Source organism: Rattus norvegicus, chromosome 5, assembly GCF_036323735.1.
Source record: "Rattus norvegicus strain BN/NHsdMcwi chromosome 5, GRCr8, whole genome shotgun sequence".
NCBI lineage: Eukaryota > Metazoa > Chordata > Mammalia > Rodentia > Muridae > Rattus > Rattus norvegicus.
Window position 1 is genome coordinate 17,422,895 of NC_086023.1, and position 17,579 is coordinate 17,440,473.

The window sequence follows — 17,579 nt, forward strand, 5'->3', positions numbered from 1 at the left end:
ATAGAGGTACAACAGTTATCTCAACAGATGGCCTAATTATTTCATTCGTGGAAAGTTTCGCTTGAAGTTTTGCGATGTAAATGATCATCAAGTCATCAGAGTTACCTTCTGTGAGTGTTGCGATTGCTGTTCACATGTCCCCTTCCTGTGCATCCTGGGGTGGGACACTTGAGTACGTTCTCATGCATGGCAAGAACTAAGCACAGAATAGCATGTTAAAGGTAAGAACGAGACGTAACACACCATCAAACCTACTTTTCCTTTCTACATGCAAATGACATCAGGCAAGCATTCACCATGGGATATATTCATACTCAACTAAAGCCAGTGAGAACTTCAGGAATGAAACCCCAAAAGCTAGTTCATGTTTAAGTTGTTCTGATTGTCAGAGTGTTAACCCTAGATCCCTTCCCCAAATGCTTCTGCTCACATCCAACTGAGGAACAAGTCTTTGTAGTTCTGGCGCCACATGCATGCTAGGATAGACCCTGCTGTCCTCTGATCTCAACTGAGAAGCTCCTTACCCTGACCTTCCCTCCTAAGTACATTTCTACACAGCAGCGAAGAACTTTTTTCCACACAGTTCTTTCAATCCTTTCCCTATAATTTGGAGTTCTGTGCATGCAGCCTGTTTTATTTCTGAAGTGGTGATATTTTGCCTCTGTCCATCTACTATCCCTTACCAAGTGATTACTGGTAAGAGTAAGGTTGAACAAGGCATCAAATGGTCAGACTGAGCAACTGATAATGCTACTGGGTAGGGGAAAGCTAGTGACCTGCCAAGTCCTTATACCCAGCTGGGGATGTTGAGGTACCCCCCACTTTTACCCATGGGCTGGTCCAAGAACTATCCCACTAAATACATGACAGATTATGTGACAAACCAGTGTTTTAAGCTTGTCCTTCCTTCATCTCTATGGCCCAGATCACTGAAGAACTATGGTGGGCATGAGGGAGGAGAGGCTACTGCTGCTCTGGGAGGGTCAGATGTAACAGGACATCTTGAGAAAATTGCAGGCAGGCTAGGTGGTCAGAGTGACATTCTTCCTCTGAATGGAGACTCGATGCTGACCTCAGGCTGGGAAGGACTATGCAGTCAAATTATATAGTAACACTAACTTATCTTCTCTACCCATCTTCTGACTTAGTGACCACGTAGTTGTCCTTCTCAGGGTCAGCCAAGTCACAAAAGGTGTGCAAGTTGTCCACAAGGTGTTCTCTTGAGACCCCAATCAACAACTTTGCAGTTCACACCCCAGCTGCCTCATACTCTGGGGTACTCACCATTTGTATAATAATCTCAGAGTCAGGAATAAGAGGACTAGAGTCATCCCTATGCTACAAATAAACCTGGATTTGCTGAGCCTCACACAGAAGGGCACCAGGGCTCTTACACAGAGTCTTCCTGACTTTACCTCCTGGGTACCCTGTGTAATGATGAGATCCCTACTTCCTTAGAACTATTGGTAATGAACTATCTTTTCAATAACAAATGTTTTTCAACTTAAATTACTATTCCTGAATTTTTCTAATGCACACAGCTAAGTTGTGCACAGGAGAGGAAAAGAGAGGCAATCTCCATGTGTATGAGGCCAGATCTTGTCTCAAAATCTGAAAAACAACAACTAAAAACCCCTCACATTGTTACATGGAAATTACTTGACCCATGGAGGTAAGATTATTTTTCCACCCTTAATTCTATCCAAAAGAGAGGGGCAGAGGACCTCCATGGGAGGCTGGACATCTGAATGAATAGGTGGGTCCTCAGGTTTAAGGAATACTCACTTTCCAGAGGAACTCGCACTTTGTGGGGGCACCCAGAAAGGCTGCGGTGGTGGGGGTAGAGCCCCGTTACGTGCCCTGTGCCGTCACAGCCAGGAATGGGGCACTTAGCCTCCCTCCTTTCAGGCCTTGGTGAATCTATAGAGAAATTGAATTGAGACACTCATATGCTGCTGCTTCCCCATCGTTCAATAGAGTGGCCTTGCGGGTGTCACTCATACTCTATTCAGTTCTGCCACCACAAACATTCTTCTTATGTTGCCTTGAATAAAACCCTCAACTAAGACCCGTGCAAGCAAAACACATTTTCAATTTTCTTGGATTCCTAAGCAAAGGCTGAGACAGGGCGAGGGACTGTTAAAATACAGAGATGGTTTTAGGTTGTTATGTCACATACTGTAGTTAAATTTTTATTATGAAACGTCACCTTGTGCCAGAAGGTGAACATTCTCCTGAAAAGAAGAAAAGCAAGAAAGGAGAATTTATTTAACCTCAAACCATCCTCTATTGAAAGAGTTTAGAAATGGCGTATTTAAAATTACAAGACAAAGAGCCCACCATATTGGCAGAAGGCCTCTGTGGCTTTGTTCCTGAGGGTCCCTGGCAGCAGGTGAAGGTGGGAGTGGACTAGCTACTATAAAAGTTGAGCTTGGTTCCTGCAAAGCAGCTGATGGAGGTGGGGTAGCAGTCAGGAGGCTGATGTGGGGTGGGGAAGACATGCTTCATGACCAAGCGCTAGAAAAGAATTTTTTTCCTCTTGGGTATATGAGGTGACCATGGTGGGAAGCTGTGGGCACTGCTACAGAAACTCAGAGCTGAGGTGATAGGAGCAGCTATGGGGGGAAATGTTCTAGTAGAGTATCTGAGGAGAGGGAAGTATCCAGAGTGGGGCTTCCGAGCCATCTGAGGACTACTGAGCTTGTGAGGGTGGGGCCCTCAGGTAGTGCCAGTTCCATGAGATAAAAATTCAAGATGGGAGAGCTGAAGATACTAGGAGTTTGAGTTCCTGGTATGTATGATTGAGGATTAGAGAGGCTTATAAATGTATAACATGAATGATATAGAATAGAATGGCACTAACACATGGATCGGTATAGACATGCACACACATGCATATGTATATACATATGCCTGTGCAAATGCATGTGCATATATGCACATAATCACATGCACGTGTGTGTACACATACATAGACACACATTCACATGCATGTTAACACTTCGTTTAAGCTCTGCCCCACAGTTACCTGGGAACAACCAGGTATGCCTGACACTATAAAAGGGGCTACGTGCCCCTCCCCTCTCTTGATTTCTTGTTCATGCTCTGGCCTTCTGGCTCCCACTCTCTCCCCATTCACTTCCCCCTTCCCCTTCACATGCTCTGGACAGCCTCTACTTCTCTACTCTCTGTCTCTCTGTCTCTGTCTCTGTGTCTATGTCTCTCTTTCTCTCTCTCTCTCTCTCTGTGTGTGCGCGCGCGTGCGTATGTGTGTGTGTGTCTACTACCCTCTTGACTCTCTTCCCCATGCCCTGAATAAATTCTATTCTATTTTGTAATTTCATGTGGTTGGTTCCTCAGGCAGAAGGGATGCCTTAGCATGGGCCTGCTGAGGCACCCCCTCCCCTATACCTGATTACACCTCCATATCCCCCTCCCTCTTTATCTTTTTATAAACATTTCAATACATGCACATATGTACACATGTATACACATACATGCACACATGAACATCTACATAACACATATATATGGCCAATATGGTAACTAAACTTGACACAGGAATGCAGTGTTATGGCCCAAACTGCCCTAACATGTGCTCAGGATGATACTCATTGGGAGACACTGTGTTTCTGGTTGTCAGCAAAGGAGAAGGAGTATGTGAGTCCTCAGAGGAAGAAGCAACACAGACTTCAGAAGGGATATGGACTCTCAACATGGATCAACAAGAATACTGAGCACCCTTGAAGCCCATGGTGACAATGAGTAATCTACATGACCCCACTCACAAGGCTGCTGCCCTGGAGTAGGGATAAAACATTGTCACGTGGGGGATGGGAAGTCCATATCCTCCTGCTCTAAAGGAATCACCCAGAGCAGGCCACTGACTTAGGATGTGTCAGACATCTCCATGGCACTACACTGCATGAGCAGACGTGTCTCTGTGATACCAAGTCACTCCAGTTGTTGGATTACAAGCAGTCCTAGACAGATGGGGCACAGCAGGCTGTGTGTAATCCAATTACATGGGGGCATGGTTTCTGCAAAGAAGGAGGGGCTGAGGAGCCTCCAAGTTGTAGCTAGCACTGACAGTTCAGGACCAGTCAGGAGGTTGAAAGATAATTGCTGCAAAGACAGGGATGCCCCTGGAACAGCATGGTTCGCTAAAGGAAAGATTTAACTAAAACAACAGTATGGGGGGGGGAATGTTCTTTTCTGTACTGTGTAAGAGAAAAAAAGTATATTAAGATTGTAATGTTCTATAATTCTGTAGATACGGGTTTTACTTAATGAAAATATATTCCCGAATTATAAGTCCATTTTGGGCATGTAAAACACACATGACACTGATCAAAATCCTTGAAGTTTGGTCGAAGTGAACCAAGTTGGAGCGAGGGGCTTGATGGTATTGTAAAGAGCCCCTCAGAGAGGAGAAGACTACAGTGTCTGTTTTGATGTGCTTCCTCTCTTGGATCTTGTCCACGTGACACCGCATTTCTAAGCACTGACAGGGTTGGCGCTGAGCACTTCCTCTCCTCAGCACACTGTGTGTCTGAGGGAAGCCAGAAAGGGTGTTGGAGATAACAGGGCTGGCACCTGCCCAGGTGGAGCCCACTGACAGTCCACCATGCACCTTTGTCTGCAGCTCTCTCCTGGGCCTCCCAAAACAAAGCTGCAGATGAAATGCTCAGGAGGGCAGAACCTGTTTGCATGATAAGAAACCAGAGCACAGGCTCAGGGCAGCTTCACAGACGCCTCTTCTTTCATTTTCTTTGTATAGCACTACACAATGAGGGGACTTCATACCCCGGGGCTACTGTGTCCTGGTTTGCCTGGGACCATCCTTCTTCACACCAGGCAGACTTGCCCCATTGTTCCTATTGCTCCTCTTACTTGACAAGTGCCCCACATGGGTAGCACAGTGCTTACACTGCAGCCTCATCTCCGACTGCTCAGTGGCAGAGTTAACAAACTTGCTGCAGTGCTGCTAGCTCCTCTACAGACTCTGGTAGAACAGCATGCTAAGATCTTAATGTCCTGTCCCTAAAAGAGGAGCCCACGACTAAGGCATCTCCCAAATGAGAGGAGCATCTTAGGCAAGCTAGCAAACTATGCTCTGATTGGTCACCTGCCAATACAGATGCAGGTCAAAGGACAATGCCCCCAGACTTTTGGTTTTGGGAGCATTGAAGAGTGTGTGTGTGAATGCAGAGTGGGAACTCTGCAGGTCTCGACATCTATGCACACATAGCAACATGGATCACACCTTCCATATCTTCCTCAGCTGAGCCTGGACTTTGAACTCTAAAGCAATGCCAGGCCTGTGCCATAGGGCATCCTATTCATTCTTCCATTCCCTCCAGTAGTGCCCCAAGCCACTAAATTGCCAAGGATTGCTATACACACCCTCTCTGAAAACATAGATGATTTTCGAAACCCTATAAAATAACCAAAAGATGATTAAGCACTTAAAGTTAAAATAAAGCTTCTACAAACATGGAGTAACACTTCCTGTAAAACATCATCTATTGTACGCTGAAACATTATTTTGTATGTGATTTAAAAATAAAAAATATTAAAGCTTAAATTGGTGCATGCTCTTCAGATTTCTAGGATGTTCAGTGGGGTGGAAATATAGATCTTAAAACCAATAAAATATGGCTTAGAGTGAATGTCATCTTTTTTTTCAGATTTTGTAATTTATCTTTTAAAAAAGGTAAGTAAGGAAAAAATCAACAAACTATGTACTGATAGTGTACAGAGCTATGAACTATGTCCATAAACAGTGTCTCTAGCTGCACATTTGTTCCCACTCAAACCCCTGAAGGACATCCAGCAGCAGCAGCAGCCTTCACCATACTTAGTTTATCTCCTCAGAGTTGCAAGGCAGTATTTCCTAAATGGAAGGTAGGTATCGACATGAACTTAAAATTACCAAAAATTCACTTGTGGATCGCTTTCCCCAATCAGAACTTCTAATGAAGCAAATGCCAGTCCTCGAAGCCACCAAGACCTTTGACCATAGCATTCCTTTATATCTTTCCCTGATTCTGTGGTTATTAGATTCTAGGATGTCCAACAATCTCCAGAAAATTTTGCTGAACCAAAAAGCAATATTTGGAGGTTTGAATCTGACTGGACCCTGAATTTACTCATGGTATACATGTTTTATGGGCACCAGTGGACTATTGGGAACATCACTCACCAACGGTGTAGGCTTTGCATATGAGAACAGGCACAGGCCTCCATCAGGGAAGATGCATCACTTCCCTGATGCTGGTAGAGCAATCTAAGGTCTTCTCCAAGCACATTCTCTCTGTAAGTCTAAGTCTGATCCAGGTATCTGTGGGCTCTTACTGGTAAGCTAGGAAAAATATCAGCTTACAAGTCTATTAATCCCCAGTTTTATCCTAAAAGGCTCATCACATCCTACCTGCCTTACAAGTGATTGATGACTATTTTTGAAGCTTTCAAGCAACCCCATAAGTCTAGAACAAGGGGTAGAATGATTTGTCTAATAAAATATGTCAAAATCATGTAAAAATGTCCTTTCAAGTACAGTTAAAAGGCACGATGTGATTCTAAAGAGCTAACTTAGTGAGAAAATCAGATGTGCTATATGTCTCTCAGGTGTTAAGATACCATAGCATCCACAGACCTTGAGCTGATAGCAACCAAAAGAGTGGCTGCAAAGGAAGGAATGGTCTGTCTCACGAATATGAATTTATTTTTAAATTACATTAAGTTGTCAAAAGGCTAATCTAGAAAGAATAAGCACATTTAATACTTTCCAACTCTAAATCAACTTTCTTCCCGTGATGAATATAGCACTGTGCTTACGTTTATTATTAAAGATTTGCCTTCCACTGGCATCAGTAACCTTGGGTTGCCTCCGTTGCCTTGCCAGGTGGTCCAGGAGAAATCGGTCCAGCTCTTTGTAGGTGTGATGGAAGACGGAACCCCGTTCAGCCTGTAGGGCAATAGCCTGTTCCAGCAAACTCAGGCTCCCCTTCGCTTTCTCCACCTCAGCAGACTCCGCTATTACTGTGGCCAGGCTCTCACTCTCTTCAACCTCTGGGAAGGAAGGCTGGACTTTCACAGCCAAGGGTTCCATGTGAGAGTTCTGTGGGTCTCTCCCACTGGTGTCAGAATCACACCTGTTCTCGCAAGGGATAAACTTGTCATCTTCTGCTTTTATCTCAGGGACTTCCAGCAGGTCCTTTCTATTGTATGTCAGCTTGCGTTTGGGGCCTTTGTGAGTGTCAGTGTCTTCTGAAGAGTTGGAGCCACTGCCCCACCCATTCTCTGTACTGTCAGAGTCACTCTCACTGTCACCGGAAGAGCAGAAAGGTGGCTGGGAATGGTGGACTTTGTCTCTTCCATCATCAGAATGAACCATAAAGCATTCATTTGCTTCATCACACTCTGCTTTTAGAGACTGGATGCCGTTGCCATTTAAGTTCTCACCTACGGTCTGCACAGACTCACTTTCTTCAAATTTACCTAAATGCATCAGAGATTTGACCATGAGCTCTGGATAACACGCGTATTGGTCTTCCTTGGGGAGTGAGCTTTCTTGTGCAGGTAAATGAAGAGTCTTATCCATGGGTTTTACCACGATTTCATCTACGAAAAAAGAAAACAAACATTGAAAAAAAACAACAAAAATATTTAAAGAGACTGGGCATAGTGGCAGGGACCTATAATCCTAATACTTAGGAAAGAGAGGCAAGAGGCTATCAAGCTAAAGGGTAGTCTAGACCTCAAGTGAGTCCTATCTCTAAAAAGTAGATCACCAAAAATATTTTAAGGAGCTCAAATAACTATTCACATACATGTACTCACAAATACATATGCCTACATGTGTAAGTACATGGATACTGCTATACCTACAAAATATGCATAATGTATAGTGTCTATTCATTTTAAAAACAACAATGAGAAAAAATAAATACTGTGGAATAAAATAAGCTTAGTGCTTCTGTAATCTTCTGTAAATGAAGAGCTGAGTCCTTTTAGTATATTGTCCTGACAGAAATTGGTACTTTGACAACATAGTTCTACAATGAGCTTCCTGCTGTTATACACTCTTACATTCCTACACCTTATCAACCAGAAGGAACTTGAATATGCATGCTATAAACTGTCTGGATCATCGCATTGTATCTTTAAAGAATATGTGAATTAAATTCTCCGTGGAGAGTGTTCTCAGCCTTTATGCAATGTTAACTAAGACACAAACAGCTCTACACAGAGACCCTGACTGAGGGGCTCTGAAGCTCTCAAGTCTTCATGCTTACTTACTCTTCTGTGTCACATTACAATGCTGTATTCAGGGGAACACAAATGGGATAACTGTCAGGCTAGGTATTTTAAATAGTAATGCCTTTCTTGTTTTATTATGTGCATGTAATTGTGTTATAAAGTAAAGAACATGAAGGGTACAGGTGGTTTGAGGATGTCAAATGTTAACAACCTGGGTACTGTGACCAAGAGCAGACCTGTAAGTGCCTAGGCCAGTCCAAGGTAGCTGTCAGTACTACTCTTTTACTTGTCTTGTTGTATGTATACGTGTATGTATGCATATATGTATTTATGTATGTGCATATATATGTATGGTCAGTTCACTAAAGCTACCCGAGTGCAAACTATCCATCTGAGCATGTGGATTCTTAGTGTACACCGGGCTGTGAAATCTACCAAACAGCCCAGCAAGAGTCTTCAGACACCAACCAGAGCAAGAAAAACTCAAACAAAAAGACAACCATTTCTGCACTTCAAAGGCAAGTGGGGGATGGGAAGTGGGATGAGAAACCTCCTTGCAGACTGCTAAAGACACCAAGTGAAGTGCATTCTTTTTTAATAAACATCTTCGGAGGGAAAGAAAGTGCAGCATTCACCATGAAGCTGTGGCGGAGGGTGTCTGCCTGGGAGACAATGTGCATTTTTTTGTCTCATTCAATTTTTTTTATAAACATTGTCTCTGACAAGGACACTCAAAAATACATCTCCATCATCTTCCTTTCTGGTAATTATCTCCCTAAATCAACACTGGACTGCCAGGATCAAGTAAATATTGCCATAGTAACTAAAAGCATTTTTGGATGCGGAGAAGAATTCAGTCACAACACTGGTCCCTGTAAATAATGCTGATTATAGGGTGCAGTCTTTTGTTGGGATCTATTCAACACAAACTGAAAAATTTAACATTTCAGTTCCTAGAAGAGAGGCTGGATAAACAAGCACATAACGTTGATAGGATGGGCCTATCCTCTACTGAATCTGTATCGGAGCAACTCCAGCTTTAAATAATATATTAAACATAGTCTAAAATGCAAATGAAGTTTTTCTCAATATCACAGTTGGCTATTAAGAGAAAGTGTAAAGGGTTATGATAATTTTAAAGTATTATGAACCACAGAAAACAAATAAAAAGCATTTTCAGTGAATATGCTCAATTCATTGAACTATTCTCTCACTCCACTTAACTACCCACATGTGTACAATAATGATTTATAGACATTATACCTAATTATGCATATTTGGGCTGTGTTAGAGTGCTAACAAAAGCTCTAGAAAGCAACAATTACCTCTGTTGCTTAGCTACATAGTTTAAAATATTCCTATTAAGTGCAGATCACCCGAGAGGCGGGGAGACAAACTCGCACATGTGCACGACAATGCACTTCACTGAGTGACTGCCAACTGCTTGCATTTTGGGTCATTTCCAGTTTACATCATTGTTTGGTTCAACTGTTTGTTATATGCTAAGAGAAAATATTTATTAATTATTCTTCAGAAGAGAGAAGCCTCACTGGTAGGGGTGCTTACATGTGTCACACACATTGGTTTCTAGGGATAGGGATAAGCCACAAACCAACTTTCCTTGTTCTGAAAACCCCTTCCAGCTTTGACTGTGGGCATGAGAAAAAACTCTAAGTTAGCATTTAAACATGACAGATCTGTGACAAGGTGCTGGCTTCTCCCAGATCTGCTACGGTCCCCTTGTTTAGTCTGCAGTATTATTTTCCTGGGAAGTAGTATGGTCTGTCACAGCGGGTTGAAGCTTAAGCTCTGTTGCTAGTGTCTATGCTTGCTGGTCAGGTTGTTTGGCCTGCCTGAGCCTGAGGTCTCTATTTGCAGCTGGAGACAGCAGCACAGGTTTTGGAGCCAGTACAGAGATCACAGGAACATACAACAGGCACTCAGTAAGGATGGCTTCCCTTCCCTTCCTCAGATGCTATTTTCAAAGGCTCTAACATCAGGGGACTAGCAGGCTCTTCAACATGAATAAGATTGGCCTGCTTTCATCACTAAAAGTCATTCCTAGAAACTTCAGAGGTTACAGAAAGGAAGGCTCTACAAGGTGACTATATAAGCCATTGAGGACTGCACCACAGAACAGCATCTGCCCCTCTAAGCTAGAAGCTAACATGTGAGGTCTAGAGAACATGACTGCCACTGGCTAGGCAGCATCTGCTTGCATGATCCTAGTTACCTCTTGGTCTGAAGTACCAGAGGATGAGGATGGGCCAATGAATAGATGATCCAGCAACCATTCCTAGGACAATGAACTGAGGTATATAGCACAGTGCTCCATTCTCTATTTTGCAATCTACAAGTTGCTTCCTAGTCCATCTCCTAGTCAATCTCCTGCAGTTCCAGGTCTCTCATGACTTGCTCAAGACCACACAGCTATTCAGTAGAGGGCTGAGACCAGACCAAGGGCCACATGACTTAGTTTGTGTCTTTGTTTCTATTACATACTACAAGTATCCTGAAGCCTAGAAATGCCTTAAGAGATGGCTCATGTAACACAGCCATTCTTAGGAAAAAGTATTACCCACACTAGTAACCACATGCAGGTTTTGTGAGTCAGGTTAGAGTGTGGGGTACAGCCATAAAGAAGAACAAAACACTTCCAGGATGCAACAGCCTTAGCATTCATGAGTATTTTATCCTCTTAGTATCTGAGCTGTACGTGGAAGACTCAACTAGACACACTCCTCTTAGGGCAAAGACCTGGGGTGTCTGGAGTCAAGGAGCATTGCAATTTGGTGTCTGCTGTTGCAACTGAGCTTGGCTCCCTTCCTTCTCTGTTTAAAATTCCTCAAAAGCCAAAGGCAAGTTAAAATCTTTTCTCTGTTGATCTGGGGTAAGAACATTTATGATTGGTCATATTTAGAACCTGAAACTTCATTTGAACCTTGCAAAAGCTCTTCTCAGTGTGCATTCTGAAGGGAGGATGGGAAAGGAGGACTGAGCTTACAGAGCAGTTAACTAAGAGTTATTTCACTTGTTTTTTCAGACTGTCTATTAAGTACTTTCTTCTCCCCAAGTCTGCAAATTGTGCTACTTTCAAATTTAACTCTCTTTAGTCTCTAATGATTTCATCTATAACACTAAGACCAGGTTTCTACATACTATGTGACGCTGTAAAATGGACTAAATGATATCACTTATGTGTCTGAAATATATAAAGAGTTGAAAATTAATAGTCAACATGGTAATTTCAGCATCACTATCAGTAGTAGTTTTAATATTAATGTAACCATTAGCCTTCATAAGCCTACAAACATGTCTATAAGTACTTGTGACTGAACAGTTTACTGAATACATTTGAACAATCTATGCACTTAACTGATACAAAGTATTTATGATAATCAAAGAAGGTGTGAGATCTGCAAACATCTTTGGCTTCATGGATGGCACTAAGAACTTCCTCTAAAATCAGATTGTATCTGTTGTGTCCATGATTCAACCCATACAAGTGGCCAGATCAAGGAAATTTTAAAAAGTTAAAGATGATTAAAATTTAAATATGAACCCTGAGGCTTAAAATCATATACAAAAAAAAGATAAAAAATGTTCTTAGCCATGTACCAATCAGAATACATTGTTTTGACCATGGACTCTTCAATATTTATCCAAGATGAAGAAGATTCTGTGACCTTAAAGTTATCCTCAGTCCATATCGTTTTATATCTTAAAAATAATATCCAGTGTTATTTCTAGTATTCTATTTGTAAAAGTATGATCTATAAATATTCCTACCTTTTGTTTATGTTTTTGAATAAATCACATAGTATTGTTATTATATGTTGCTTACCCAAACACATTCAGTAAAAGTATATACTTAATAGGACAAGTGCATGTCTAATTCAAATTTCTATTAGTCAAGCCTTATACCTTAAAGGTTTGATAGGTTTTTGAGAATTTTTGCAGTTTGACACCTTACTCTAATTCATGAATCAATGACACTTCAACTCCTGGATGCAAGTGATTGCCAGCAACTGAGAATTGAGAATAAACTCTAAGTCATTGAAGTTGTAGCTACATTTCACTCCTCCAAAACAGAATACCTGAAGAGTGTGCAGAGGATTGAACTAATGTGTTATAAAGATAAGTTTAAATTATTTATTTTAGAGATATAGGCACAGGATTACCTTTTTATCTTGTGCTCCCATTAAATATGCCTCAAGTATAACAGCTTTAGGTCACCTCTACAATCGATGGCACTAAGTATTATTTGAAGTATATAAAAATATGAAGGTCCTACAACACCGACATTGAGTCATGTCATTAATATAATATTTTGGGGCCAAATAATACTAAACATATTGATAAAAATTATGTATTACTGTTTTAGTTGTATGCATAGATAATAAATGTGTGTGTGTGTGTGTGTGTGTGTGTGTGTACATTTGTGAACATTACATTGGCCTTTATCATTGAAGAGTTATCTTAAAGCTTAAATTCATCCTGTAGTTTGAGGCATTCTTTTGGAATTAGGCATTTACTCAGACAGACAGTTTTCTTTTCTTTTTTTTTCGGAGCTGGGGACCGAACCCAGGGCCTTGTGCTTGCTAGGCAAGCGCTCTACCACTGAGCTAAATCCCCAACCCCCAGACAGACAGTTTTAAGGCTACTTCCTACACAAAGAAGTATAACTTAATCATGATTTGAAGTGAGTCCAGGACACATTCAGACTGAAACTAAAGACCCTAAATAGAATCTGATTAAAATAAATGGAGCCTTAATAAGTGAACATTGACTGAAACAATTGTTGGGTTTTTGTTTCCAAATCCCAAATATAGTTTAACAGCGATATGAACTGTGTCTTCTTCATGTACTAAGAATGACGTTTGGTGACAGGAGTATATAAAGCTTGGGCCATGCCTTTTGCTACCTGCAGTGGAGTGGTCATTCGTTTCTAGGCCATCATCCTCATTCCTGTTGTCTGGGTTTTCCTTGCAGTCCATGTCTGGGCTGTAGTGCCGGGGTTTCATTAACAGAGATTTCCTCTTGTTAACTGGCACTCCCAATGCCTGCTCTTCAGCTCTCCTCTTCTTCGCCATAGAGCAATCATATGCAACCCTGGGGCGAGCAGAGCAGGGCAGGTAAGAACATGTAAAATAGCATTCATTGCTGCTAGGCATTTGATTTTCACCAAGTATAACTCAAGGCATCTGGAACGTTGGGTCCTGGAGTGTTGGGTTTATAATTAATGCTAGCAGTCTCTCTCAAAATTCTACTTTACAGTCCGTCAGAAGTATTTAAAAACTCAGTGTTACTCCTGAGTAACATATGCCAATCTCTGCTTCACTTCACTACATTCTAGGAGGTGAAACAAGACTTAAACCAGTTTGCATACCTCCAGAAACAGATAATATGAAAATTACACCACCACGTACAATGAATATGCCAGAACAACAAAACTAGGTTCTCCAATAGTGCTATGACACTAAAGTTGCTTACCTTTCCCATGCTGGTGCCTCAGATTTGAGGTACCATGGGTCTTATGCACTGATTTGATTGAAAGAATCACCAAGCTACAGAATAAGCTATGGACATTCAACCCATCTCCAGTGACACAAAAAAGTGCAAAGTTGTCATACATCAATGTGCCTTTGGATTTTTCACCCATTTGGCACATATAACAAATAAAAGGCTCAAATATAACATTGGATTTCACAAAACACGGCCAATATCCTAGCCTTACTTTTGTTCTCACACGGCTCCATTTGGAAATGTTCCTAAGGGAGGCTCTTTCAAAACAGATTTCCTACATTCACCTCACTCACAATTAATGGAGATTTACTGTGTGAAGTTAAGAGAAACACTCTCCTGGCAAGATCTGTGAAGATCATAGCATTTCAATAGTGACTCTATGACAGATATTTGTTAAATGCTCTTTGAAGATAAATGAATGAGCTTCACATGAAAAAAGTCCAAGAGAGAAAATCCTGGAAGCAGAGAAACAATTTATTGACTCCAGCTCAAAAAAACAAACCAAAAACAATTCTTAGTAATAGCAGCAACTGGTCAGAAGGTCTCCCCTGAACACCAAGCAAAAATGGTGACATGTTCAAGAAATCTAGTCTGTAAAGTCAGATGCACATTCTCAAATGTTTACAATGTAGTTGCAAAAACTTCCAAGGGAAGAAATGGGAAAAGGAACTTAGAAAGATCTTCTTAAACCATCTTCCTTTTAGAAAAGGAAGGATCTTCCTAAATGAACTTCCTTTTTAACTAAAGTTTAAAAATCTCTTAAAAGGTGGAAACTAGAGAACTAAATATTATTGAAATAGGAAGAAATGAGTGAACTTTCCAAACTAAACTAATGAGTTCTTATAGATTTGAACCTAGGTTTAAACACATAAAGAAACTGCAGGAAAGATGACTGAATGGCACTAATAGCCTCAGACCCCTGGGTAAGAGGATCACAGAAGGTAGAGAACTTAGAGAACTATGTGGATTGAAGTTGCTGATCTGAGAAGAAAGTACAAGTTTGCATACCATGCTGATGTAAAGAGAATGGGCACCAGCCTACAAAACTGCTTGTGCACCCACCCACCGTCCTAATACAGAACTCATTTTTGAGGAACAGGTCAAAGACATGAAGACAAGGTAAGAGATAATGCGTGAAGAGAGTTCAAGAAAACTCAACATTCCAAAATCAAATGAGCATCCATAGCCCTGTCCCAGAAAAATCTCAGAAAATATTCATGTCAAGTTATTCAGTCCTTCTCAGGATCCAGGACAATTTGTAGAAAGTAGGAGAGCCTCTTAGACCATTCAGATATTAAAGTTAGAGACAGAAAATAGATTTTAAGAATTGGAGTGATTTAAATTGGTATTGGGAAAGAAGCAAATAAAAATATTAAAATGAAGATCTAATGGTCTCGTCATTTAATTCTTCTGCAGAAATACTCAGAAGTAGGACTGGTGAGGCAATCATAGCTCTATTTTTGAAGAATCGTGTTATTGATTTGAATGTCGAATGTGTAGCACTACTTACAATGGCTAGTATGTAGAAACACTTCAACCTCCATGGGCAGATAAATGGACAATCTATGTATGTACAGCAAGTACAACTAAACTTTAAACAAGAAAGAAATATTGTCATATTTATCATATGGCTAAACCTCGAAGATATTATATTATGCAAAATAAGTCATAAATACACTGAGTAAATGTGTATAATTCCTTTACAAACGCAAGTAACACAAGAGCATTAAACTCATAGAATTAAAGAATAGCAGTGGTCTTGACTGACCATGAAGTTATTCCCCATTAGCTAACTTTTATAGTGTCAAAATAGTCTATGTTACCTTCTGGGGGAGAAAAGGCATATAGTCCTGGCAAGACAAGACATGCCTAATGTTGCAATACTAGCGTGAATGTTATAGGAACAACTAACTACTTTCTGTTTAGATATGGGGTCTGGCCCACAGGGGAAATTTCATGCCTGATAGTATAAATTTGGTCAAAATCTCATGATTGGGGAGATCAAAGGTCCTAGTGTGTAAACTATTGTTGTTATACCAAATAGTTGTGCGGTCAAACTGCCTTCTAAATATTTGATTACACCCATAGATTCATATTGTACTCAACCTTGGTCAGGTTATAAGTAACTTGAGGAGCTCAGCTGTGGCTGAATCATTATTAACCTCACTTACCCAAGGTCTAGGTAGCATCACTGAAGAATGAATGAATCAAATGTGAGAGTTGATGAATGAGGAGGAGAGCTGTGAAATTTTGACTTCTAGATAGGGCATGGCTGTTGTACACATCACCTCATAGCAGTTATGGTTACTTGCACAAACCTGCACAATACGAAGCCAGCCAAAATTCCAATTTGAATGTGGGTGGGTACCACAGGCATTTTACCTCATAGGACCAGCCATTAGAAACTAATGGCTCCTAAGGAAGGGTCACTCTCCTTTGGGGACATGGCTACTAGTAGGTAGTCCATGCCATAGTGCATGCATGGCCCCACTCATACACATTTGGCAACCACTAATTGGACTTCATGTCATTAATAACAACAAAAATGTGAGGACTTGAAGTTGGGAGCACTGGAACTGGTAGATGTGTGTGATAAAATGCCATTACATAAAATGTATGAAAAGTTCAAAGAATAAATAAGAAAAAATTGTTTCTTTTATGCTGAAAAACGAGTGGCAGATTATTAATAAACATACAACATTTAAATTGAGCAAAATGAAGAAACTCCAGAGATCTGTTACACAATTCCCTCAGGTCATCAACATGTATCACATATTCAAAATGCATTAAAAAGGTGAATTTCATGTCAAATAGCATTACTACCATAACATTTAAGAAGATGAAGGTGACAGAGGAAAGGGATTTGTTGGCACCAGAAGCCTTTCATCATGGGGTTAGTTAGCGAGGGCTAATCAACCTGGAAATACAATTCTCTTCTTTAAAGATAAGGGCTGCACAATGCTGGCTGGTCCTTCAGACTTTATCCTTCTTAATATTATCATAGAAGATTACTCAGTTACGAAGAAAGTAGCATTCCACAAACAAACACACAAAACTACTATCTGGTGGGATCGACAATTGAACCCAGTGTGCAGGCTCTCAAGGCTTGTTGTATTTCCCATATTGCCAGACCAGAACAATAGATTTGGCCAAATTCTGCATGGATTTGACATTATGTAGAAACCGCTCTCTAGCTGAAGGTGCTCGATGTATGGCTTTGGCTAGTGATGTTCAGGTGCATTTACATGGAAACACTTCATCTAGAGATCACATTGAGTCACAGCAATTAAAAAAAAATGAACAAGGTGGTAAGGGCTGGGAGACAGTGCCTCAACTATGGGCAGGTGCCACTGAAGACCCAAATTCAGACCCTAGCACCCGCATCAGACAGCTTATAGTTGCATATAATTCTAGCTCCAAGCAATTGAAGACCTGCTTCTGGTTTCCACCAGCACTTGCTTTCACATGTGCATGCACTCACACATAGACATACATATATAGACATAATTAATTTAAATTAAATATCTAAACAGGTAAAATCTTATAATGCCCTAAAGTGAAGAGGTAGCTTGGCCGTTATGAGATAGCTGTCCATGGTGATGAAAAGCAAGCTCAATATTTGGAAAAATAATAATTTTGTGAGTGTAGGATGAAGAGGTATGCACATATTTCTAAAATCAAAAGTACAAATTCATGCTTTCTAAATAATGCTAGTCTTTTTTTTTAAACCAGAGAAGCTTCTCTTCAAACACTGGCAAATACAGACTCATAGGTGTTCAAAGTGCTGA

General features: G+C 40.8%; 1 protein-coding gene across 9 annotated transcripts in view; it reads right to left on the reverse strand.

Annotated features, from left to right (window-relative positions):
* St18 (ST18 C2H2C-type zinc finger transcription factor) overlaps window positions 1-17,579 on the reverse strand; it is a 331,712-nt gene that overhangs the window by 53,512 nt on the left and 260,621 nt on the right. For all 9 annotated transcript variants that reach the window (XM_017593173.3, XM_039109332.1, XM_063287207.1 and 6 more), the window contains 4 exon segments: window positions 13,190-13,377; window positions 6,841-7,626; window positions 1,786-1,920; window positions 106-196 (listed from right to left, as the gene is read on the reverse strand). In XM_017593173.3, coding sequence (XP_017448662.1) covers window positions 106-196; window positions 1,786-1,920; window positions 6,841-7,626; window positions 13,190-13,377 — 1,200 coding nt within the window.